At 43.5% G+C, this 27,738-nt stretch overlaps 1 protein-coding gene across 4 annotated transcripts in view; it reads right to left on the bottom strand.

Annotated features, from left to right (window-relative positions):
* kcnd3 (potassium voltage-gated channel, Shal-related subfamily, member 3) overlaps positions 1 to 27,738 on the bottom strand; it is a 530,781-nt gene that overhangs the window by 46,800 nt on the left and 456,243 nt on the right. For 3 of the 4 annotated variants that reach the window (XM_039749437.1, XM_039749440.1, XM_039749436.1), the window contains exon 6: positions 10,349 to 10,408. The exons of the other annotated variant lie outside the window; for it this stretch is intronic. In XM_039749437.1, coding sequence (XP_039605371.1) covers positions 10,349 to 10,408 — 60 coding nt within the window. The remainder of the gene's footprint in view (positions 1 to 10,348; positions 10,409 to 27,738) is intronic. 4 annotated transcript variants of the gene reach the window in all.

Below are 27,738 nucleotides of genomic sequence, written 5' to 3'. Positions count from 1 at the left end.
ATAGGACAAAGGTGATTAGTCTTTTGTTATTTTGGAGGTGTCCCTGTGACCCAGACAACGGGCGGTTGTAGGGCACCGTTTATATCGCGGCATATTGAATAAAAAGCCAGTCGGCATTAGGAAGACTTCCCCGGACAAGCAGCTCCTGAGTGTGTTTATTCGACGGGACGTCACATTGGTGTCAGAAGTGGGATTTGGTTATTAGACAAACTGAGTCGCAACAGTGTGGAAATGAAACGAAGCAGCAGTCAAAGTCCGGGTGAGAGTGTATTTAAAGAAGCGTTCACGCCGCATATAAGTTCGCCTAGGCAGTTAGCACTCATGGAGGAGGGCAGGTTTTCAGCCCGCGTGAAGCAAGAGGGCGACTTAGAGCCTCCTTCGGAGCAGTTTGCATTTATGAGGCTGAATGCTGTTGAGCCTGCAGCGCGACCCCATTTTATGGAAGATGCTCAATTTAATGCGAGGCCGGACGGAGCGATAGAAACGAAAGAATTGCAGCGCTTCCCGAGTGTGTTGGCGTGGACCGAATTCAAACAGCGCTTCCTTTATTTGGCAAATACGTACGGATGGACGGAGGATTATGGAGCAGGGCAGTGTGACGATGTGGGTTCAGGCTCCACACTCCCTTTGATATTGGAAGCACATGAACCCAACACCGTCGACAATGTTGCCGAGTGAGCTAGTCAATGGAGGCAAATAAACAATTGAGCAAGGGGTGGTATACAAAAGGTGCACTAGTGCTTTTATTAAAAGCAGTCAACAAAACAAAGTGTTCATAAACAGTGCAGTACTTCAATGTTCATTAAATAAATAATCCATAAAAAGAACGTGGAGGTTAAAAATCAATAGAAAAAAAAACATCCTTAAAATCGAAGGTTAAAATCTTCTTGTGGAAGCAGTCTTTAAAAACAACAACAAACAAATCCGGTGTTCTTTTGTTAGCGTCTCACCTGCTAATCCCGTTTGGGCATCGCAGCAGGCAAGACGCTCTCTGCAGCTGCCCTCCTGAAACACACGCACGAAACTGGAGACCTCCCGATCCCTGGCTTCGGTATGGCACTCATCCCAGTCCCGGAGAACTTGGTTTCCAACCAACGGCCAGGTCGCCCACGTTGGGGATTCCAGCACCAAGTCTCCCGCCTTCCGCTGCCTTTTCCATGGCCTCTCTGCGGCCCGTCGCTTTCACCTTGTCACTCCCGCTACCAGATCGCTCAGCGGGAGCGACATCTACACAAACACCTGGGTGTCGGCCTAACACCCAGCTTCCTCGCAGCTGCCCACGAGCGCTCGATCGCGCGCTCACCACACGCTCCGCGTGTCCGTCTCTCTCCTGCACCGCTTGCTTCCACGCTCCCTGTAACCTCCGTCCTCTCCTCTCCTCTCCTTTCCTTTCCTTTCCTTTCCTTTCCTTTCCTTTCCTTTCCTTTCTCTCCAATCGATTCTCCCTCTCTCTCCCCAACCGACTTGCGCTTCTTTTAAAAACGTGAGGGGCCATCACAGCTGCAGCATTAGCCACGGGAGCAATCACGAATGTGGGCAGTTCCTCACCTGTGCACACGGTGAGAAACGCCCACATCGACGACTGCCCCGCGGCTCGTTACAACAACGCCCCCCTCACGAAGCCGCCTCGGGTGCGGTGATTATTTATTTAAAATCAATGGCCTTTTCTCCACGAGCTGTGGACCCATAACACCATAGGCAGTTATTGGCACACGTAGATGGAGAGGCAATAAACGTGTTGGCTGAAGGATTGCGCGAAGGGCGCCGTGGCTACACAGAACTGTTACGCTGCATGGACAACACGTGGCTGAGGGCGGCTAGGGAGGCAGTGCATGTGAGTGATGAAATAAAGACACAACGGATGGGTGGGACTGTATTAAAGATTGGCAGATTTGATGGAACTGGGTCTTGGGAAGCATACAACACCCGTTTTCGCATGATTGCCAGGGCAAATGGCTGGAGTTTGGAGGACCAAGCTGTGCAGCTGGCTGCAGCATTGGATGGTGATGCATTGGTGGTTCTGACGGATGTGCCAGAAGATGAGCTGTTAAATGCCCATGCTTTGGAAATTGCATTGGAGCGACGGTTTGGCCATATAGAAGCTGTGACTACAATAAGACAACAGCTGGAGCAGAGGGTTCAGGACAACTGAGGCCCTGGGGCATTTGCAGCAGATGTACAGTCTCTGGTGCGACGGGGTTATCCCTATTTTGACAGATCCGTGCAGGCAGAGTTGGCTAAGGAGGCATTTCTGGGGTTTGAGCCCACCATATCTCCGACAGCAGGTCCGTTTTGCTAAGCCTGAGACCTTGGAACAAGCTTTGTCTGCGGCCCAGGAGGCAGAACAAATACTTAAAGAGGGTTACAGCCAAGTACCTCTTCCATCAGCAGAGTCGACCAAGGTGAGGAGACCAGAAGCTATCCACCAAACTAAGGCCATAGATGTAGAACAAGAGTATGAGGCAGTGGCTCCAGTGACTACCGTACAGAAGTTCAGGAATCCTTCACGCCTAATGCGCCCACCCCGCTGCTGGTACTGTGGACAACATGGACACTTGCAACGTGACTGCCCCAGTAGGGCTAAACAAGAGGACTCCCAAGTAAGCATTGTACCGGAAACAAATGGGACCAGTGTAGGAGGGACAACGCTGGCCCCAAGAACAGTCCCTGTTGGTCAGCTGGGTGAGGGAGATTACTGTCACCTTTCAGTTTTGATTGGCGGCCATGTATGCAAGGCACTGGTGGATACAGGGTCAACTGCATCTATTATCCATCCTGACATGTTGGATGTGGCGGTCCTATGTGCAGCCAATTCTACTAAGTTGATGACAGCTACAGGTGAGATGACCCCATGTTAGGCAGAGCACAAGTAGACATTTGTATTGCTGAGAAGCAGTGGGTGCAGGATGTCTGGGTGGCTAATATCAACAACTCCTGTATTTTGGGACTTGATTTCTTACAAGCAGTTGGAGCGCGAATAGATCTTCAGATGGGGACTCTGTATCTTCAAGGCATTGGGACACTCCCTTGTTAGGGCACCAGCAGGCAGAAGGGAACCACCAGTGGTGGCTCCCAAGAAGAACATGTGCCTATTTTCACTAACATCACTCAACCCGTACCAGTAATGAAGGTTGTCAGCACTGTTTGGAATGCCAACAGGAAAGGGTTAACACACAAGCAACAGCGCCAGCTCTGGCAGTTATTACATGACTTTAGGGACCGTTTTGCTACCTCTGCAGATGATGTTGGCCAGACTTCTCTTGTGCAGCATGACATCAATACTGGGAGTGCTTTCCCTATCAAACAGCGCCCCTGCCGTATGCCACTAGCTAAACAGACAGCAGCTGAGAACATTCTGCAGGAAATGAGACAGTCCGGGATTATCGAACCCTCTGAGTCTCCCTGGGTCTCTCCTGTGGTCCTTGTCCCCAAGAAGGATGGCAAGTGGCGATTTTGTGTTGATTATCGGCGGTAAATGCTGTAACCATCAAGGACTCCTATCCGTTGCCTCGCATTGATGAGTCCCTGGATTTGGTGGCAGGATCAGCCTGGTTTTCATCACTAGACCTGCGCAGTGGCTACTGGCAGGTGCCGCTAACACCTGAAGCTCGACCTAAGACTGCATTCTCCACAGGAAAGGGACTCTGGCAGTTCCGAGTTATGCCTTTTGGTCTTTGCAATGCTCCAGCTACCTTTGAACGGTTAATGGATAAAGTATTGGCAGGTATGTCTGGTACTCAATGCCTTGTCTACTTGGATGATTTACTGGTTCATGGCAAGACATTCCAGGAGGCTCTGGAGTCCTTGAGGGAGGTTCTGCAGAAGCTTCGTGTGGCCAACCTTAAACTTCATCCTGATAAGTGCCACCTTCTCCGGAGAGAAGTGTCATTTCTGGGTCACCGTGTGAGTCAAAGAGGTGTCACCACAGAGAAAGATAAGGTGTCTGTTGTGCAAGAGTGGCCAGAGCCACAGGATCGAAGGCAGATTTGTGAATTTCTTGGACTGGCCTCTTACTATAGGTGATTTGTACCTGAATTTGCCACTATTGCTGCACCCTTGCATCGTTTATTGAGCCCAGATGAAGCATTCCAGTGGGGGGGGACCAACAAGCCGCCTTTTGTAAATTGAAAGAAGCCCTTTGCGGTGCACCGATCTTGGCTCCACCCAATATTGACCTGCCATTCCTCCTTGACACCGATGCCAGTGATGTGGGCTTAGGGGCTGTGCTGTCACAGCGGCACCCAGAGGGAGAGCGTGTGGTGGCTTACTATAGCCGTGCTCTCAGAAAAGCTGAGAGGAATTATTGTGTGACTCGGAGGGAACTCCTCGCCCTGGTGGAATCTGTTCGTCACTTCAAGCACTACCTGTGTGGTCTCTCTTTTGTGGTCCGCACTGATCATGCTGCTCTCCAGTGGTTACTGTCTTTTCGAGAACCTGAGGGTCAGATTGCTCGTTGGTTGGAGGAGCTTCAGACTTACCACTTTCAAGTAGAGCATCGACCTGGTGAGCAACACAAAAATGCAGATGCTCTGTCTCGACGACCCTGCGCAGATCAGGGATGTGCCTATTGTGAGAAAAGGGAGCGTCAAGATCAAAGCTGTGAGGATCCTGATAAGGTTCAGTGCCAAGCTCTTTCAGTGCCAGGTTGTACCCAAGAATGGCGAGTTAGTCAGGAATGTGACCCTGAGGTCAAGAAGGTTCTCCACTGGAAAGAGGAACAGCATCGTCCCTGCTGGGAGGAAGTGGCACTGGAATCACCTGCAGTTAAGGGTCTTTGGTCCCAGTGGGACAGCTTGGTTGTGGACGAGGGGGTATTGAAGCGACAATGGAAGGACCCTGCAACTGGAGAAGGGAGGTGGCAGATCGTTGTACCACAACAGCTGCGTGAAGAGATCCTGAGGAACATGCATGGAACGCTTGGAGTTGGTCATTTTGGAGTCACCAAGACCTTAAGGCGGGTGAGGCAGGCGTTTTATTGGGGACAGTGCAGGCGCGATGTAGAGGACTACTGCCGCAAGTGTGATTTATGCACAGCCAGGAAAGGACCCCAAGGAAGGTCTACTGCCCCACTACAACAGTATCAGGTAGGGGCTCCAATGGAACGGGTGGCAATTGACATTCTTGGGCCATTTCCCTGCTCAGCTATGGGGAATCGGTTTGTTTTAGTCGCAGTGGACTATTTTACCAAGTGGCCCGAGGCCTATGCACTACCTAATCAAGAAGCTGAGACTGTTGCTGAAGCTCTCATTACAGGATTCTTTAGTCGGTTTGGGATGCCTGTCGAACTGCATTCAGACCAAGGGAGAAACTTTGAAAGCCAGGTCTTTCAAAAAGTATGTGAGAGACTTGGCATCCAGAAAACCCGAACCACCCCCCTACACCCCAGAGTGATGGGCTAGCCGAGCGGTTTATCCAGACTCTGACCACACAGCTGGCTCTTACCACCTCTAAAGATCAAAAGGACTGGGACCAACAGCTGGCTCTGGTTCTGATGGCCTGCCGATCTGCTGTGCAGGAATCCTCTGGATGCACCCCTGCTTTATTAATGCTAGGACGAGAGCTGCGAACACCGTCTGCACTTGTATATGGTGTTCCCCCTGACACCCCAGCTGAACTTCCAGGCCCTGACTATGCTCGCAGGTTGCAGGATCGATTGGAGGTGGCACATAACTTTGCAAGGTGCGGATAAGAGTAGCAGCAGAAAAACAGAAGTGCCACTATGACATTCGGGTTCGGGGGCAGCCTTTTCAAGCAGGTGATCAAGTTTGGGTGTATGGCCCAAAAAGACAGAAGGGACGCTCTCCAAAGCTGGACAGTCCTTGGGTGGGACCCTGTCAAGTATTGGAACGGGTGGGGGAGGTTGTTTACTGGGTCCAGTTACCACCTCCGGGCAGGAGAGTGTTTTTGCATCAGGACCGTCTGGCCAGTTACAGAGGTTGTGCTCCTTCACAACCTGCACCCATGACTGCCACAACACCTTCCACAAATCCTGGCTCAGATGTTTCACCACTTGCCCGGCCTGACTCCACTAACAGACGCCCACGCCGGCGAAGACAGCTGCCAAGACATCTGCATGATTATGTGCTTCCTCGGGGACGAGGAGCTGAGGAGGGGGCAGTGTGACGTGTCTTGCCTTTGCATGGGCTATAGGGAAGGGAAGGGAAGCAGTGTTGGGGTGGAGTCTTGGGGGAACCCTGTTTGTAAGGGCTTGGGGCACCTCCCTAGAGATGATGAGTGACAGGTATCCGGGTTAATTAATGGGGCGTGATAAAAAGAGGTGGTGTGGCCGGAAGTGTGAGTTGGAGAGGCTGGAGAAAGGGAGGAGAACAGCATAAGGTGTAAAGAAGGGAAGTAACTGTTTTTAAGAGAGGTAGATAGGACAAAGGTGATTAGTCTTTTGTTATTTTGGAGGTGTCCCTGTGACCCAGACAACGGGCAGTTGTAGGGCACCGTTTATATCGCGGCATATTGAATAAAAAGCCAGTCGGCATTTGGAAGACTTCCCCGGACAAGCGGCTCCTGAGTGTGTTTATTCGACGGGACGTCACAATATCTATCTATCTATCTATCTATCTATCTATCTATCTATCTATCTATCTATCTATCTATCTATCTATCTATCTATCTATCATATAGTGCCTTTCACATCTATCTATCTATCTATCTATCTATCTATCTATCTATCTATCTATCTATCTATCTATCTATCTATCTATCTATCTATCCTGCATGCTATGCAGAGTAGATTTATTTAAAATGCTCAAAGATAATACTTTCATACCCATACTGGATGTACAGTAACTGTATGCTACGGTGTTTATGCATACCTTTATCTGTTTCCTAATATTTTTGTCCCTACTCTTTGTACCCAGGTCACAGTCCCATTCCATTCCTCTCGGCTCCAGATTTCCCTCTTCTCCCTCTTTTCCAGACTTTCTCTGATAATTATTTAGTTGGGCTGGGTGGGCAGCTTTACAGAGAGTCATGATTGTTCCAAACTCCTTCCATTTAAGACTAATGGGTGCCATTGTGCTCTGAGAAACTCTTTTTTTTGGTAGCCTTCCCCAGATCTGTACCTCAACACCATCCATTCTCTCAGCTCTGTAATCAGTTCTGTCGACCTCATGGCTTTGTTTTTGCTCAGCTGTGTGACCTTCTTTAGACAGTCGAGTGCTTTTCATAAACCTATGTAATCAAATAACCCAACCACAGGTGGACTCCAAACTCCAAGTGTAGAAACATCTCAGTGGTGATCAACAGAACAGGATGCACCTTGGTCAGACTTCAAGTGTCACAGCAAATTAACTGCATGGTCCTGTCAATGTGATATTTCAGTTTTTGGTTTCAAAAAATGTGGAAAAACAGTCTAAAATCCCATTTTTGCTTTGTCATTTTGGGGTATTGAGTGTTGTGTGATGTGGAGAATAAATGAATGTTAAGTGAGTTTAGCACAAGGCCGCAATTTAACAAAATGAGAATACAATGAATACTTTCTGTGTCTGGCGTATATGGCAGGGGAATGAGACTTAAAACGCTTCTGCAGGGTCAGCCTACTATTTTAGACAGATACTCTTCTAACTTTCAGCCACTTGTAAATAATTCTAAACATTTGTTTATGTCAGCAGCTACACCACTTGAGCTTCAGACCAGGATGTCCACCTGCAGCTCAGCATGTTCATTCCTGGCCAGCACTTGGGTGGGAGACCAACCAGGAAAGCTTTGGGTTGTTGCTGCTGGAAGAGGTGTTGGTGAGGCCAGCAGGGGGCACTTACCCAGTGGTGTGTGTGTGGATCCCAATGCCACAGTGCAGTGACGTGGACACTGGGCTGTAAAAATGGCACTGTCCTTCAGGCTGAGGTCCTGACTCTCTGTGATCATAAAAGATTACTGAACATCTTTTGTAAAGATTAGGTAATATCCCGATGTCCAAAATAAACTGCCCACCATGGCCTAGTCATTCCGGTCTCCTAATCATCCCCACTCTCTAATTGGCAATTTCTCACAACCCTTCACCATCTAACAGCTCATGTGTGATGAGGGTACTGGTATAAAAATGGCTGCAATTGCTTCATCCAGGTGGATGCCACCACATCAGTGGTGGTTGAAGTGGCTTCCCATCCACTGTAGCTCTTTGAGTAGCAAGAAAATCACTCTATAAATGTAATGAATTATTATTATTATTATTATTATTATTATTATTATTATGTCACTTCCTCTGTCAAATACCAACCAACTTTCATTTTTTGAAGTCTTTTATACGCATATCCTGCCTACTCTGAATAGCAGAAGCCCTGTCTTCTCTGAGCAGCTTTGAGCAAAGTGGCCCTTGCTGACAATCCTCTTCTATTTTCTCTGAGGCTATGGGTCTGCACTGGCAATCGGAAGGTTGCTGATTCAAACCCCATAAACGCCAGAAGTGAGTCTTTTACTCCATTGGGCCCCTGAGCGAGGCCTTTAACCTGCAATTGCTCCATCCAGGGTATGACGTTAATCTGCATCCAGTCGTGCAAGCGGGTCTTCCATCTTGTAGGGAAAATGCAGAGCCTGATGGCAGGATTGGCACCCCAGCCACCGTAAAACAAATCTCACACTGTTTCAGTGTGGTGCTGGGGTGTCACTTGTTGGACAACTGCATCCATTTTCTAACCCGCTGAATCCGAATACAGGGTCACGGGGGTCTGCTGGAGCCAATCCCAGCCAACACAGGGCACAAGGCAGGAACCAATCCTGGGCAAGGTGCCAACCTACTGCAGGACACACACAAACACACACTATAGGGCCAATTTAGAATCGCCAATCCACCTAACCTGCATGTCTTTGGATTGTGGGAGGAAACCGGAGTGCCCGGAGGAAACCCACGCAGACACGGGGAGAACATGCAAACTCCACACAGGGAGGACCCGGGAATCGAACCCGGGTCTCCTAACTGCGAGGCAGCAGCGCTATCACTGCGCCACCGTGCTGCTGGACAACTGCACTTGAATCTCAATCTGAGTGGTTTGCCGTGTGGTGGGTGCGGCAACACGTGGTAATCAGTGCAAGCCTCCCACCTCTTTCTTAATCCTTGCAAAGTGGCCCTTGCTGGCAATCCTCATTTAATTCCTTCTCTTTTTAAATTCTTTGTTGTCACTGATACTTTCACATAATGTTGTCAATTAAGGAACGGGGCAGGTTCTGACATTTCATTAGCCACACTTTAATCTGTTGGTCTTGTTTCATCTTTTGTAGCTTTTTCTGTAATAAACGTCAGATTAGTTCATCCTATTGGAACTGCCTGAGCATAACAAAGAAGCAGTGCAGCCATGAAGACCTAATAACTGTTTCATTTGAGACAGAAGGAAAAGGGTGATTTAGCTGCCTGTGGGAATTCTTCTGAACTGAATTACAGTATTTTCCTTATTTAATAATTTATTAATATAAATTCAGGACCACAAAGAGGTTAAGGTTACTACTTCAAGTGTCTGCCATCAAATCCCATAGCTGGTTGTTGACTATATGGCATTTGCATGTGTTTTTATTGCTTGTGGGGCATTCTTCTCAACTGAATTATTTTCATTATTTTATAAATAATTATATATACATATTCAGGATGGCACAGTAGTTAGGGAGTTGCCTCATGGATCCAGCATATTGGGGTTGACTGACTGGAGATGACACGTCCCCCCGTGTGTCAGTGTGGCTTTTCCTACCCAAAACCCATTAGTGTTAGGCTGGTTGCTGATTCCGAATGAGCTTAGTGTGAATAAGTGTGTGTGTGTGTGCCAGTCTATAACTTGGCCAGTCGCCACCCTAAAGTGTAATAAGTAGGTTTGAGAAAGTTACGTTATATGAATTAAATAGAATGTCTTTATTAAAAGAGGACGGCTTCCATAAATGTGCCATTGCCCTTTAGTAGTTCCTTCACTGTGAACTGTAGGCCTTGTTGACAATCCTCTTTTTTATCAGTTGCAGAGAGCTAAAGGCTGACCCTGTACCCACTCCTCTTTACATTATTTTACCGATTGAGTAGGACTACCCCTCTAATATTTAATTAGCCAAATCTATTTTATTAATATTCATTAACCTTTCATTATTTTTATGTGATAAAGATCCAATGTGTACCTGTTTCACCACTGAGACCAATTTCCTGACCTTGCTGAAATCACAGTCTTATTGACTGTTTTATTTGGGAGAGCAAAACAAAATTGGTGCCATGGCTTCCCAATAAATTCAAAAGGTTATTGTAGCAACCCCAGTCCATGCCCCCACCCAACCCCATGATTACCCCAAAGCCCCTTGCATGTGCTTCTTAAAATATGCAACATAAGACTGATAAATAAATAAAAAGGATGGGGAAAAGATGAAATACCTTGATGGTGGAAGATGGTCGTGCAGCTAAGATGGGATCATCCATAAGGTAGGACAAGCCCTACCAGCGAACATGCAAACAAAACATTAGAAGAGAATTGATTGGACATTTGGTGAATTAATCAAAGTCTGTCACACAGTCCCCACCAGTTTCAAAGGGCACCCCACCTGCACTCCACTGAGTTCATCTAACAGGGAAAAAAATTAATTAAAGTTACACATCCTGCCTGTCACTAAAAACAGTGACATTTTTCTCTTTTGCCAGGGCTTTCTTTAGGGCAAAATAACCTGCTGCACGTCAGAGTCTCCCAGCTCTTCCAATTTAGGTCTCCCCTCTGCAAGCCATGCCTGTCAATGCTCAGCTCTCATTTACTCGGCTCTGCTATGGACCGCAGGAAAGCTGGGGCTCGGCGGAATTGAACAGGCGAGAATAAAGATCATGGATATGCCTCCATTGTGGTGGGAGCTGGATGATGAATCAATAAGAAGAGATCAATAAATAAAACAAATACAGCATTTAGAAAAGGGGTCCAGCTTAGAAGGCTCTTTAGAAGAAGGCAGTAATCATCAAAATTACAGTTTGAAAGGATCAATCAAACTCTCAGTCCTCTTATTTATTACAGATTAGGACTTGGTATCATTACACTGCCTGCCTGTGTCCTTTACAACTAATCATAAAAAAAGTGACAGAAAACACCGATTTGTTAGCATCTCAGAATGACATTGGGGTTATCACTGCAGCCAGCCTTACAAACGTCTATTAAGATTCTGTGTGTCCGGCCTCATCTGTTCAGCCACTACTCAGCTGTTAGTGCCTTTCTGTTCCTTCACATGAATATTTATTTACTGATTGGGTTCCTGTAATAAGTCAGATCTCCCCTGAAGAAAAATAGACTTATCTATCTATCTATCTATCTATCTATCTATCTATCTATCTATCTATCTATCTATCTATCTATCTATCTATCTATCTATCTATCTATCTATCTATCTATCTATCTATTATATAGTGCCTTTCATATCTATCTATCTATCTATCTATCTATCTATCTATCTATCTATCTATCTATCTATCTATCTATCATATAACAACAACCTATCTATCTATCTATCTATCTATCTATCTATCTATCTATCTATCTATCTATCTATCTATTATATAGTGCCTTTCATATCTATCTATCTATCTATCTATCTATCTATCTATCTATCTATCTATCTATCTATCTATTATATAGTGCCTTTCCAATATAGCCATCTATCTATTATATAATGCCTATCTATCTATCTATCTATCTATCTATCTATCTATCTATCTATCTATCTATCATATAACAACAACCTATCTATCTATCTATCTATCTATCTATCTATCTATCTATCTATCTATCTATCTATCGATCTATCTATCTATCTATCTATCTATCTATCTATCTATCTATTATATAGAGCTTTTTATTTCTATCTATCTATCTATCTCTCTTGCTGTCTGTGTATTGCTCGATTAGTGCTGTCTGGGGTGGGCGTGTTTGAGTCGGTGGAAGCCGACGGGCGTCGACGTCTCTGTGTAAGCCTCTTTTTTTTCCTCTTTTTCCTTTTTCTTAGAGATTTGTTTTAGAGTTATTGGTGGTTTTTTTTTGATACGTTTTTTTACTGTTAAGACGCGGCTTTGGCGGTTATCGCCATGTCCATGTCCAAAGGGCGGGCACCTGGTTTGTTTCCAAAGGCGTTTGAAAGTCTTTCACGCCGCCATGGCGCTAAGGTCCTGGTGGACCCTCAGGTTTCTGCCGAAGCTTGTGTGATGGGAGTAGGGAAAATAGTTGGTTATAAAAATGTTCTATCAGCAAGCAGAATGAATAAGGCTGTAGTCGTCTTTCTAAACGACAAGTCTCTCGTAAATAAACTTGTTTAAGAAGGGGTTGTTATAAATGGCGCATTAGTTCCTGTCCTGCCGTTATCAGCGCCTGCGAAAAAAGTTATTGTCTCTAATGTTCCACCTTTCTTAAAAAATGATATTTTACTTAGGGAATTGAGACGTTATGGGCAGATTATGTCTGATATAGTGCTTATTCCCCTTGGCTGCAAAATGCAGGAGTTAAAACATGTGGTCTCCTTTCGGAGACAAGTTTATATGATTTTAAATAATATGAATGAAGATCTAAACGTGGCCCTCAGGTTTAAGGTGGAAGGTGATGATTATGTTGTGTTCGTAACTTCTGATTCAATGCGTTGCTTTAACTGTGGCAGAGCTGGACACAAGGCGGCACAGTGCAAACATGAGCCCGTAGTGATGCCGGCCGGCTCCGCTCCGGTCAAAGAGAACACGGACGGGGTTAACGATGAAAACTGCGAGTCTGAGTATGAAAGTGAGGTGGAGAATATGGAGAAGGATGGGTCTGAGTGTAATGAGCGGTTGGATGGAGCGGGTATTGTGTATGATCGGCCCGAAAATTTTCTGTCTAAAGACGCTCCAGAGAAGAGCGCGCTTCTTGTTGCCGAGGATATGGCGGCTGAAACTGAAAGTGCAGCGAGTAAAGTGAGCACAGAGCCTGAGACCAGTAGCAGTGAGGGGACGACATTGAACACTCTTTCCGAGGGAGTTGCGCCAGTTGCCTCCGCTGTGAACGAGTCTCAGGCATCCGATGAAGCTGCACAAGTGCAGGCTGCTGAAGACGCGGTGCTGATAAAGCCTATCCCAGAGCAAGCCGTGGAAAGGCAGATGGATGAGAGGCCGATGGATGAGGTGTGTGAAGTGGAGAAGGGGAGTGCAAGTGTGAGCGAGAGGGATGAGATTTTCAAAGTGCCCCGTCACAAACGAAAGATTAAATCAGAGAATACTAAGTCGGCAAAGAAAAGCCTTGTGTCCAGCGAGCCATCCAGTGAACGCAGCAACTTGTTCAAGAGTTACAGTGACTGCGACGTTGGCGATAGAGAGGATGAGGGTAGTGACACTGACACCTCCATGAGAAGCGAGTCCTCTTCAAGATATCTATCTATCTATCTATCTATCTATCTATCTATTATATAGAGCTTTTTATTTCTATCTATCTATTATATAGTGCCTTTCATATCTATCTATCTATCTATTATATAATATCTATCTATCTATCTATCTATCTATCTATCTATCTATCTATCGATTTATCATATAACAATAATCTATCTATCTATCTATCTATCTATCTATCTATCTATCTATCTATCTATCTATCGATTTATCATATAACAATAATCTATCTATCTATCTATCTATCTATCTATCTATCTATCTATCTATCGATTTATCATATAACAATTATCTATCTATCTATCTATCTATCTATCTATCTATCTATCTATCTATCTATTATATAGTGTCTTTCATATCTATCGATCTATCATATAGTGGCTATCACATCTGTCTATTATATAGTGCTCAAAGATAATTCTTGCAGGCCCATACTGGATGTACAGTAAGCATATTCTATGGTGTTTATTTACAGTACATGCTGTATTTGTTTAATGTTATGCGTACCTTTTATCCATTTCCTAATTTTTTTGTCCCTACTCTTTGTACCTAGGACACTGTGCCATTCCATTCCTCTCAGCTTCAGATTTCCCTCGTCTTCCTCTTTTCTAGCCTGAGCAGTGTTGTGGGTTTGCACTCTGGCAGGCCCTTTAAATGAGCCCCACTGTTGGCGCTCAAGGGGTCTCGCCCCGAGTGAATCCCTCAGCTCTTGGTTTTCTCTCAGCTTTCTCTTTTCCGTGGCTCTGCACAGACAGTCTGCTTGAACAGCTGTGTATTTTGTACCCTCCAAACAATTTAGCCGGCCATCTGCCTCCCTGTTCCTGCCACTTGTCCACTCCTGTTTCTACCCAGAAGCCTTTGCAGATATTCTGGTGTAAAATGGCCTTCCAGTGACTGACTGTAATTTTTTTTTTTTTTTTTGTATTTCTTCATATTTTGAAGCGACTTCACTTGTAGATAATAAGAGGACGTTGTCCTCACCGCCCAGTCAGTGTGTTCTTGACCTAGCGATTAAAGGACTTGGTTCTTACTGTTTGAAATGTGTTAGAATAATCTGAACTGATTTAAGCTTTTAGCAGTTTTAGGTGCCATGTGTTTAAGGATTCATAGAGGCTTTGCTATCAGTGGCCGCATGTCACAGTGAGCTAAATACGTCGGCGGCCGGCAGGCTGCACCATGACGGCCGCTCAGTTCTCATCAGGACAGGCTTGTTTGGCTTCCTCTTTGAACAGCTCGACCTTTTGCACGTCTACCACCGGTGCGGCTGCTTTTTCAGGTGCCCTTTGAAAACCTCCAGATCACATGCGAAGCCTCTTACATCCCATTAGGAGGCTGAAACATGCAGTTTTGTCAAAATGCACTCTTTGTTATTTCAAATCAACCTGGCATTTAGCAGAACCCCTGCCAAGGCCACCGCCCTCCCTCCCCCAACTCCCATCCCACACACCACACACCACACACCACACACCACACACCACCTCAAATGACAGGAAGAGCAGTCGTGTGCTAGCAAGCAACATAAAACATCAAGAGGCTGGCGGGAGTTGCTAATGGCAAAAAAGTCTGAATGTGTGACTGACCGCTGGCTTTAGGGGGGCTTCATTTACAGGTCATTATGAACAGCATACAGGCAGCTCTGTGTAGGGACAGAGAAGATAAGGGTGGTGAGCAGATAACGTGGAGGAAGTCAAAGCCTCACCATCATCTTTGAGCCAAGGTTTACATGCAGTCAGAAAGTCTGCCGACGCCTTCGCTTCTCTCATGCCTTGTGCCAACGTCAGACCCTCTACTCCTGATGTACTGAATGTAACCTTTTTAAATGCTTTGCAAATACATTTATCTACTGTCTGCATTAGTATGAATGAGCATTTCGTTTAAGATTTGGTGCCATCTGTTACTTTTGTAGCCTTAATCACAAACCTTGGAGGGCGGGGCCACCTAAAATTACAGCTCTAAGCTCGCCCCCTGCACCATATAAGGGTCAGTCGTCTATAAATGGACTTCTTTGACACCGTTGTTGTTCTGCTGGGTTGAGCTGAGGCATTTGCTTCTGCTTGTGGTGTACGGCTCCCATTGATTGAATGCCCTTTTGGATTTTTTTTCTTATTTTTTGGTTAATGAAATCTCTCGGTGTGTTAAACGTTGTGTCCTTTGGATTCTGGATTTGATTGCAAGTTGTTTTTGTGTTTACTTTGTTGAGGCAACCTTTTGCTTTTTGCAGTTTTTTTTTATAAGAATTATAGTTGTGCTTATTTGTGGGCCAGGGGTTTTACAGTTGCCCTCTTTCATTTACTTTCTCGTATACGAAGTGTAGGGAAAGCATCATAATCGTCCAAAAATTTGATGTTGAGATTTTGATTAATTTCAGCGTTTTAGACCTCCCTGGCTTTCTCGTTTACAAGGTATAGGGAAAATACTGGAATGGTCCAAAAATTAGATGTTGAGATTTTCATGAATCTCAATGTTTTAGACCGCCTTGATTGTATAGGAAGTATAGGGAAAATATTGGAATCATCTAAAAATTTGTTGTTGAGATTTTGATGAATCTCTATGTTTTAGACCTTCCTGACTTTCTCGTATATGAAATATAGGAAAAATATTGCAATCATCCAAAAATTCCATGTCGAGATTTTGATGAATCTCGATATTTTAGACCTCACTGGCTTTCTCGTTTACGAGGTATAGGGAAAATATTGTAATCATCTAAAAATTCGATGTTGAGATTTTAATGAGTCTCAATGTTTTAGACCTCCCTGACTTTCTCGTTTACGAGGTAGACCTATAGGGAAAATACTGGAATGGTCCAAAAATTCGATGTTGAGATTTTAATGACTCTCAACATTTTAGACCTTCCTGATCATATAGGAAGTATAGGGAAAATATTGGAATCATCTCAAATTTTGTTGTAGAGAATTTGATGAATCTCAACGTTTTAGACCTCACCGACTTTCTCGTTTACGAGGTATAGGGAAAATATTGGAACTATCCAAAATTTCAATGTTGAGATTTTGATGAATCTCGACGTTTTAGACCTTCCTGACTTTCTTGTATATGAAGTACAGGGAAAATATTGGAATTGTCTAATAATTCCATTTCGAGATTTTGATAAATCACAATTTAGAGCCCGAAACAACCATTTTTGGAATTATATCTGTCTGTGTGTGTGTGTGTGTGTGTGTGTGTGTGTGTGTGTGTAAACACGATATGCTGAGAACACTTTCACTTAGGTCAACCATATTTTGCATACAACTATTGGGTACAAAATGTAGATTTCTGTAACCTTTTGGGTGATTACTGCTAATTGGAAGTGGTACTAAAACTTTTTTAATGCAGCTGCAGAGTCCAATTTATTCAACTTTACTTTTATAATAATTGTTCTATATATTATTATTTTGATTTGTTGTTGATGGTTCTTTAATGCACATAATATAAAAATATAATCATTGTCTTGTGGTTTACTCCTTGAATATCCATCCCCATATCTGAGTATACGAGAAAGTCAAGGGGAGACCACTCCTGATTTCTGAGAATTACATTGTCTCGGTTTGGTCTGTTTATGTTGTGCATTCACCATTTAAGTTCCTTTTTATGTTTTTTATATACGTTTATTATACAGTGGAACCTCGGTTTGCGAGCATAATTCGTTCAAGAAACGTGCTCACAGTCCAAAGCACTCGTATATCAAAGCGAATTTCCCCATAAGAAATAATGGAAACTCAGATGATTCGTTCCACAACCCAAAACTATTCATATAAAAATGATTAATACAAAATATAAAGTAAAATACATAATACAAATTAACCTGCACTTTACCTTTAAAAAGAATCATGGCTGGTGTGAGTTTCTAAACTCATGTGGGATTCCACCCAATGGGACGACACGCGGAAGAGCGTCTCAAAGCAATCGCAGTCTCCCAGCGCTGTAGCATTTCGCCGTATAAGCACATCCAAAAAGATCACAGACATGCTATAAGCGCCTGTCGCAAGGAACATTATAAAGATCCTGCTACAATAAATAACAGCGCTGTTGCTGTTTCAAGCTGAATAAAGCTGGTGTTGTTAAAGTACTGAGACTCAGCTTCGTGTTTTGGGGAGCAAGATGGGGACTCGCACTTCACAGCACACACACAGTCACAATGCTGTAGTAAACAGTATATGCTCGTACGGATGTTGACTATATGAGTGAGGCACACAGACTGAGACGGAGAATAGGAGACGATTGCCAGAGAGAGAGAGAGAGAGACGGGCGAGCAAGATAAGGAGAGAGAGGGAGAAACGGGCGAGCGAGCGAGCGAGATAAGGACAGAGAGAGAGAGAGACGATGCGCTGGGCGAGCGAGATAAGGAGAGAGAGAGAGAGAGACGACACGCTGGGCGAGCGATATAAGGAGAGAGAGAGAGAGAGAACCACCATCAGCTCAGTTGTGATCACATGACACTCAGCAGACAAAGTGTATCCATAGTACTCGTATTGCAAGACATCGCTCGTTTATCAAGTCAAAATTTATTAAAAATTTTTGCTCGTCTTGCAAAACACTCGTAAACCAAGTTACTCGTAAACTGAGGTTCCACTGTATTTATTTCTGTAATGTGTATATTTTTTTGTGTTTTTTATCGTGTAGTTATGTTTCTATGTGTATATTCATGTTCTGTTGCATTCCTTGTGCTTTGTGGTGGTCCCCGGAAAGGTAGGACCACTCATCTGTCTCACCCTCCCACCCACTGGCGTGATGCTTCCACTGCCAGGCTTCACCATTGGAATGGTTTAGCATGGATGATGAGTGCCATCTGCTTTCCCCCAGACATGATGCTTACAGCGGAAGGCCAAACAGTTCAATTTTGATTTCTTCAGACCAGACAGTCTTGTTTTTCTCAGTCCGAGAGTCCCTCAGGTGCCTTTTTGGAAACTTCAAGCAAGCTTCCACATGTCTTCTGTCTACCATAAAGCTCAGATCGTTGGAATGTTGCAGGATGGTTGTCCTTCTGGAAGTTTCTCCCATCTCTCCACACCGGTTCTCTGGAGCTCATCTGTTTCTTGGTCAAAGGCCCTTCTCCCACAATTACTGAGTGGCCAGGTTTACAAAGAAGGATGGCCGTTTCAAACTTCTTCCATTTAAGAATTATGGAGGCCAGCGTCCTCTTGGGGACCTTTTTTTGTGTAGCGTTCCTCACGTCTGTGGCTCGGCACAATCGCGTCTCTAAGCTCTGCAAGAAATTCCTTTGACCTCATGACTTGGTTTTTACTAGTGATGGGAAAATTAAGTCTTGTGAAGCTTTGAGGCTTTCTTTCTATTTGTGCCGAAAAAGATTCAAAGCTTTGAAGCCTCAGCCCCAGTATGAACAGCGACATCTGGTGGTTAACTGTGGTCAAGGCAAGCTCTCAGGAGCGCAAGTGAAGGAGCAGCACTCACTCAAAGCTTCAGTCTCATGTTACCTGTATAAAGGGTCAGAAAAGTAGTCTGTGTTCATTTTATTCTGCTAAGGTCCTTGTCCGTTTATACTATTTAAATTTTGAACGCCGTTTTCCGCTGTTAGTCGCCATCTGTCACCAAAGCTTTCCACATCTCACTGCCCTCACAACCCAACATTGTTGAACGAGAATGATGCATTTTATTATAGGCTACCTGTTCATTTAACGCCAAAGCTGTCAAACCGCCGAAAGGCCGTCAAACCAATAAAGCGCGCTGTGAAGCACTGATAACGTGTGAAGCTTCAAACGTCACAGCTCACATGACAGCGATGTTTTGACACGACCTCCGACACAGTGATTCGACTCTGCAAATACCAAGTGGAGGCAAGGAAAAACGTACTATTATTTGGTTTAAACAGTGGAATAAACAACAAAAGGAAGTTGATCGAGTGACATAGCGTGTCGGAGAAACTCGAAAGCTCAAGTTCACAAAGTCGCACAGTGCTGGAAATAAAAAAGAAGTTGTCGGATATCAAAGTCGCCTTGAAAAGGCGAGTCGTAGCCCACTGTCTGAGTGTCATATGAAAGCTTATTACTGTACAGAAAAAAAAAAAATTGGCACACAGTGGGGAAAAATCACGAAATGTAAATTTTAATCTCGAAATTTCCACTTTAATCATGTAGTTTATTTTATCATTGAAGTAGAACATCATAAACTTCATCTTAAAATTGTTTAATTTACTAGTTTCGCAAATCCCATCGTAACTAAAGTAGCACGTTAAATGCTTTGTATTGTATTTGATCTTTAATGTGCTCTATGTGTGTGAATCTCTACGTGCTTCTTAAACCGGCTATCTCTTCCTCCGACAGGACACAGAGTCCATTACTTTCGTGATATTACAGCTCTCTGAATAATTCAAATACTGAGATGTATACGTGATATCATTTTCATGATGATAGGAGTTAAAGCACGTTATTAAACACGTGAACACGATGGCGCAGTGATTGTTCATGTCTCACACATGATGCTTGCTGCGCTGTGCGCGACCTTCGATGAAATAATTTACTGCAACAGTACAGTCTCTTTCAAACTTACTAACCTCCAATTCCTGTCCTTCCTTTTCTTTCTCCAAATACCCAATCGCCACACAATCAGCTCTGTAATAGACGTTAAGCCATCTGTAAGCTTAGAACGGCGATTCTTCAAAACGCTTAAGGAACATTGAAATATCTTCATAGTACGTGTTTAATTATTCTATCCGTCTATACTTCCAGTGTCACACCAGCACCAGCAAGAATACAGCGCGAGGCGGGAACTATACGTGAACTTGCTAGCGCTGCGACACCGTGTCCTCATATGCTTAATTATTAACAATATAGATTATTTAAATGAGGTTAACATTTTATTTGAATAATGTAATAAACATACTTTGCTGCATTTCATCTTAAAAATGATATCATCATCATATGTAAATGCGCGCTTTATGAAGTGGCTCAGGTTGTGTAATATTATAACAGTATCACAAGTTTATAGTGAGGTGATTGTACTAATAAGTATAAACAGTTGTACAAGGAGCACTTGATGGACTGATTGAGTGCGTTTAGAGTTCTTGTGATGAAACACTTTCTGAACCACGAGGTCCGTACAGGAAAGGCTTTGAAGCGTTTGTCATATGGGAGAAGTTCAAATAGACAGCGTGGTTGAGGCAGCGTGTGCTTGATGCTGTATACCGATAATTCTCTTTCCGATCAGCTGCTGTACTCCTGTGATTCACACTCAGATACAGTGAAATACTCTGAGTGGTGCAGTGAGAGTAATATGGAAAAAGATGATCCGCGGTGGCAATCCCTAAGGGGAGCAGCTGAAAGAAGAAGATGAAGGTGCCCATTCTGTGGACCCTTATATTGTTACTGGTTAATTACAATCAGATTCATTAAACTAATAAACAATATGCGGTTAATTTCAGTGTATTTATAAAGCTGCGTCAGGGATGTGGATCTGTCAAAGAAAGGGAAACCACACTGGAACAGAAGCACTGCTTTGATGCTGGGTGTTTGCAGTTTGAAAAACCGAGCGCAGAACTTGCATATGCCGAGCATTTAGCTACTGTGGAAATGTGCGTGGCTTTATGCCAAGTTTAGGTTTTATATATATATATATATATATATATATATATACGTTGTGTGTACGCACCATTTATACATGAGGCCCCTGGTCATTTCACGTTCCCAGTAATCCTCAGGCTCTGTGCACGTCCTCCACAGACTGCTGGTATTTATTACTATGGTGTACAGGTAAGTGGGTACGGCTCCATTTATCTTGCAGTCTGTGCTTTTCCACTTGTGCCCATCAAATTCTAGTTATGCTTCAGTTTTTAGGATGTTTTTTTTTTCTTATTATTTCCTTTTTATTATTTTTTTATGAACACAGTTGTCCCAAGTAACTGCCATGGTGTCAAGAACCAATAGCTCCTAGTTCAATCGACCCAGTTAAATGGACATTTGGAGACAGTTAATTGGCCAGAGTCAAAAGAAATGAACCGAGACAGGGCACTGGCACCCAGAGGACTACGGGCCTTTCAGTTAAGAGAAATCTGAAATCTTCAGTCGTCACACATGGGGTTTGTATGCCGTCGACTTGGCGGAAGGCCGGTTCCTCAAACATGGAGGAGGAAGTGTGATGATCTGGGGCTATATATATATATATATACAGTATATATAGGGTGAGTCAAAATTATGTTAACACTAATGGTACTGCTATTTATATACTTATATACAATTTTTGTGGACAACTTAAGTGCCTCATATGGTACATGTGATGAACGTGAGGGTGAACAGGTGGAGGTTATTATAGTTTTGCCTTTTTATATTAGTTTTTATTTCTATATTTTTTCTGACCTTACTTGGAAATTCAGTTTAGTTTTAGTTTTCCTTCATCGTGTATTTTTAGTTTTAATTAGTTTTTATTTCACAAAGACATTTCTATTTTATTTTTATATCAATTAGTTTCGGTTTTAGTAATTATGGTCTGGTTATAGAGGTACTATGGAGTTCAGTTTTGTAGGATTTTGATATAATATGAGTTTAATGTTACTGGAAGCTTACTACACTACAAGGTTTACTATCAAGTTTTGTTTTTGTCTGATAAATCAAAACCAGATACCGAATATGAACAATTTAAAAATTCTGTAATATTTCCAATGCCATTTGTGCTGAACAAACGTGCGTGGACTGTTGCCACTTTTTATCTTTTCCTTTTATTGCCCGGAATGGACCAATTTGTAATGAAATTTAGATGAATTTTAAGGTTTGAGGGTTTTTTCCACTAAATGTCTGAGATTAGAAATAATCTATACATTATCTATACCCTTTTATCCAGAGGGTGGCATGGTGGCGCAGTGGGTAGCGCTGCCTTCCTGCAGTTAGGAGACCCAGGTTCACTTCTCGGGTCCTCCCTGCGTGGAGTTTGCATGTTCTCCCCGTGTCTGCATGGGTTTCCTCCCACAGTCCAAAGACATGCAGGTTAAATTGTCCCTGGTGTGTGTGTGTGTGTGCCCTGTGGTGGGCTGGCGCCCTGCTCAGGGTTTGTTTCCTGCCTTGTGCCCTGTGTTGGCTGGGATTGGCTCCAGCAGACCCCCGTGACCCTGTAGTTAGGATATAGCAGGTTGGATAATGGATGGATGTTTATCCAGACCAGAATCGCAGGGAACTTGGAGCCTACGCCAGCAGATTTGGATGTGAGGCAGGGAAAACCCCTGGTATGCAAATAGAATATGATATTTCAAGTATATTTTGAGAGAAAAAAAAGGGGAACAAATATTTTAAGACATAACTCTGCTAATAGATTATTTTCAAAATATCAGGTATTTTGAGCTTTGAATATAAACTAAAAAGAGATAAATTAATAAATATAGAATAAATACAAAAACACATCAGTAGGTTTATTTTTTCACCAGTTGCCAGACTCTCTTCGCCTATCTACCTGTAGTTCAGTAGAGACGTTGCCAACTCTGGAATTTTACAAGGTTTGCGTCGCTTTGTTGTTAAACGGCTTTACCCCTTAACATTCGGGGTCATTTTTGCTAAATCGCTTGTAATTCGACCTCTCCAAATTAGAATCATTGCTGTTATTCAACTATCTGGAGTATAAACACATGTTTGGTCTCTTTGTAAAGGTAACATTCTCTAGTTTCACCCTTAGTAGTCAGAATCACTGTAGGTGTGACTGATCAAAAGTTATGCACATTAGAACTCACAAAAAAAACGATTTTTTTGTTCTCGCCTAAGTTTTTTTATGAAAATAAAGGAAAATAAAGCTGCAGTAGGTAGGTGAGGACAGAAACACACTATGTACCAACAGAATAACTTGTTGACTACTCACATTTCAAATTTGAAAAGAATACCTGAAACAATGACATTTTTACACCAGTTTTTATGTGGGCATGCCCAGGGGGTTTTTAGAGGGACCATTATCCACATTTTGGAACGCATGTTAAAAGTGTAATAACTTTTGAATGCTTCAACCCACAGATATCAATGAGGGCTCTACTGAAAGGTTACACCTCAAGGAATCTATATCTACACACAGTGTCACTCTATTAGTTATGGACATAATAAAAACAATAAAAAATACACATTTCTATGTAAAAATAGTCAATACAAGTTATGGGCCAAAATTATATTTATATTTTTTATTTTTTACTTTTTTTTTTATAAAATGCACACAAACTATATATATTTCTTTTACAAACTGTTACAACACAGCTCAGCGTTTTTCCATGTGCCACTTGATGGCAGCAATCACTAGCAAGCAGAAAGCACAAGGGCGTGGCACGTCGCTCTCTGCCATTAGACCTCAATAGGACCGATTGGATACTTTCGCAACGCGTACATGCATCCTTTATTTAATCGAGCGTTTATTTACGTTTAAACTTCTACTTTTATTCATATTTAAACTGCGAAAAAACTTGGCGAAATCACAATAAACAACCACGCACCAACTCTGCAGACTGGCACAAATGCCACCTTCACGCAGCTCCGATTGCGTTCTTTACAAGTTAGCATGGCAAGCTACATATCAAAATGCTCGGCTGCTCATTGGCTGTAAGTTTTGAGTGTCAGTCACAGTGTCCAATCAAACTGGTAGATTCTACCAGAGTTTGAAGCAGACTTCATCATCTAAAGCTTTCTGTGACACTGGTTGGCTATACGAGGTGCCAGTCAACCCCAGACCCGTCGTAATTGGCCAAGTTAGGTGTCGATCTGAAGCTAACACTTCCGCGAGCATTTATTTATGCTTCTCGGTACTTTAATTCATATTTAAAATGCGAAAAAACGTGGCGAAATCACAATAAACAACCACGAACCAACTCTGCAGATTGGCACAAATGCCACCTTCGCGCCGATTCTATCGCTTTGTTTACAAGTTAGCATGGCAAGCTACATATCAAAATGCTCGGCTGCTCATTGGCTGTAAGTTTTGAGTGTCAGTCACAGTGTCCAATCAAACTGGTAGATTCTACCAGAGTTTAGAGTTACTCGTCATCATGCAGCTATCTGTGACGCTCGTTGGCTATACGAGGTGCCAGTCAACCCCAGTCCCGTCGTAATTGGCCAACTGAGGTGTCGATCAGAAGCTAACACTTCCGTGTTTCATGCGGTAGCATGGTTATCGCCGACAGAAACAAATTACGTCTGATATGATCAATATAAATGAAAAAAAATTACATAGGTGGTCTCAAGTTATGAAACGTTTTCTGGAGTTTTTGTCCCTTTGAGGATATATCGTGTGTTTTGGACCTAAATCGTTTTACTGGATTATATTCGCTGGAGCCTTACGGACACAATGGGATCAATACTGCTCGGAAATATTGATGTTTGACTTGCAGGGGGTCTTCAAAGGTAGGCACAGTCAACTCTTAAAAGTATGTACTTCTCTGTATAAAAGGCTTTAGTGTCAGTGCTGTGGTTGTTGTGTGTCAAAATGGTTTATATCATCGGTAAGACGAGACTTTGAAGTTTCATTTGATGTGTAATATGTCGAGATGCATGGCAAGATGGGCATGCACACATTACTGTAACGTTTTGAACCGCTGTTATGTCCCGGACCGTACGCAGCTTAAGAGGTTTTAAGAGGTCAGCAACAATATGCTGATCTTGTATGATGACCGTCAGTCTCTCGATCAGTGGCGCTTTATTTTCAGAAAGGATTTCTCGTGTGCGAAGTGGCACGTGAATTACTGTCAACAAAAACGCAGGCACCTGAGAAATAAACTGAAACGTTACTCACTCGTGATTTTTATGTCCATGCGGTGAGGACTTTGTTGAGCAGCACATTCCGATTTCATGCGTTTGAATTACATCTCGATATACAACAAGCGCAATAAAGGTGGCGCATTAAATCGCTTTCTATTTGACACGCTTTACACGCCCGTGTTCCGCTCGCTCCGTCACTGCCAATGCTGTGTGAACAGCCGCCCTCCGTCACCAGCCGCCATTCACTGGATGAATATGTGCGGGCAGCTCGTGGTGGAGGACTTTCTGTTTACAAGGGTTAAATACTAACGGCAAGAATATTCATTTAAAAACGAAAACTACAAATATTTTTAGTAAATTATTATTTTGTTTCAGTTAGTTTTTCCAGTTTCCTCCCACAGTCCAAAGACATGCAGGTTAGATAAATTGGCGATCCTAAATTGCCCCTAGTGTGTGCTTGGTGTGTATGTGTGTGTGCCCTGCGGTGGGCTGGCACCCTGCCTGGAGTTTGTGTCCTGCCTTGCACCCTCTGTTGGCTTTGGCTCCAGCAGACCCCCGTGACCCTGTAGTTAGGATATAGCAGGTTGGATCATGGATGGATGGATGGATGGATGTTCTAGGTGACGTTTCTTGACATTTAGCCCTCTCCTTGTGTCGACTTTTTTCGATGCCCCCCACCTTGAATTAGTTAGAAGGGTAACAGAAAGAATGCGGTGTTGGTCAGCAGAAAATGGGTTCTTGAGATTGAGTTGAATTGATATTTTTGTCTGTCAAGATGGAACAGGGAATGGTAACAGGAGCAGAAGGTGGACAAAACAGAATCAGGAGACTAAAATGATTGTAAACAAACTCTACTAAAAAAATCCTTAAGTCAAAGTTAAAACACAAAAGTAGTTGCTGGTAGGTCAAAGCCCAGCTCACGTCTTTCTCAAAGCACCCAAGAGTCTTGGGCAGCTACAATCTGTGCAGAAAGAACACCAACAGCTCGAGGACTTCATCCTGTTATGGACAAGTCAGGGTTCCTCCTCGGCTTCTTTCTGTCTGCTCTGTTCTTCCTTCTTTCTGCCTTAGTGTTTTTCCCAGTATTGCTCTGTTCCTTTATTGTTTGTTTCATTACGTATTACAGTGCATCCAGAAAGTATTCACAGCGCATCACTTTTTCCACATTTTCTTATGTTACAGCCTTATTCCAAAATGGATTAAATTCATTTTTTTCCTCAGAATTCTACACACAACACCCCATAATGACAACGTGAAAAAAATTTACTTGAGATTTTTGCAAATTTATTAAAAATAAAAAAACTGAGAAAGCACATGTACATTAGTATTCACAGCGTTTGCCATGAAGCTCCAGATTGAGCTCAGGTTCATCCTGTTTCCCCTGATCATCCTTGAGATGTTTCTGCAGCTTCATTGGAGTCCACCTGTGGTCAATTCAGTTGACTGGACATGATTTGGAAAGGCACACACCTGTCTATAGAAGGTCCCACAGTTGACAGTTCATGTCAGAGCACAAACCAAGCATGAAGTCAAAGGAAATGTCTGTAGACCTCCGAGACAGGATTGTCTTTAGGCACAAATCTGGGGAAGGTTACAGAAAAATGTCTGCTGCTTTGAAGGTCCCAGTGAGCACAGTGGCATCCATCATCCGTAAGTGGAAGAAGTTCGAAACCACCAGCACTCTTCCTAGAGCTGGCCGGCCATCTAAACTGAGCAATCAGGGGAGAAGGGCCTTATTCAGGGAGGTGACCAAGAACCTGACGGTCACTCTGTCAGAGCTCCAGAGGTCCTCTGTGGAGAGAGGAGGACCTTCCAGAAGGACAAGCATCTCTGCAGCAATCCACCAATCAGGCCTGTATGGTAGAGTGGCCAGACGGAAGCCACTCGTTAGTAAAAGGCACATGGCAGCCCGCCTGGAGTTTACCAAAAGACACCTGAAGGACTCTCAGACCATGAGAAACAAAATTCTCTGATCTGATGAGACAAAGATTGAACTCTTTGGTGTGAATGCCAGGCGTCACGTTTGGAGGAAACCAGGCACCGCTCATCACCAGGCCAATACCATCCCTACAGTGAAGCATAGTGGTGGCAGCATCATGATATGGGGGGCAGGAACTGGGAGACTAGTCAGGATAAAGGGAAAGATGACTGCAGCAATGTACAGAGACATCCTGGATGAAAACCTGCTCCAGAGCGCTCTTGACCTCAGACTGGGGCTTAATGGGTCATCTTTCAGCAGGACAACGACCATAAGCACACAGCCAAGATATCAAAGGAGTGGCTTCAGGTCAACTCTGTGAATGTCCTTGAGTGGCCCAGCCAGAGCCCAGACTTGAATCTGATTGAACATCTCTGGAGAGATCTTAAAATGGCTGTGCACCGCCGCTTCTCATCCAACCTGATGGAGCTTGAGAGGTGCTGCAAAGAGGAATGGGCGAAACTGGCCAAGGATAGGTGTGCCAAGCTTGTGGCATCATATTCAAAAAGACTTGAGGCTGGAATTGCTGTCAAAGGTGCATCGACAAAGTATTGAGCAAAGGCTGTGAATACTTATGGACATGGGATTTCTCAGTTTTTTATTTTAATAAATTTGCAAAACCTCAAGTAAACTTTTTCACGTTGTCATTATGGGGTGTTGTGTGTAGAATTCTGAGGAAAAAAATGAATTTAATCTATTTTGGAATAAGGCTGTAACATAAGAAAATGTGGAAAAAGTGATGC

Source organism: Polypterus senegalus, chromosome 3, assembly GCF_016835505.1.
Source record: "Polypterus senegalus isolate Bchr_013 chromosome 3, ASM1683550v1, whole genome shotgun sequence".
In the NCBI taxonomy this organism is placed as follows: domain Eukaryota; kingdom Metazoa; phylum Chordata; class Cladistia; order Polypteriformes; family Polypteridae; genus Polypterus; species Polypterus senegalus.
This window is presented reverse-complemented; position numbering and strand designations above follow the sequence as displayed.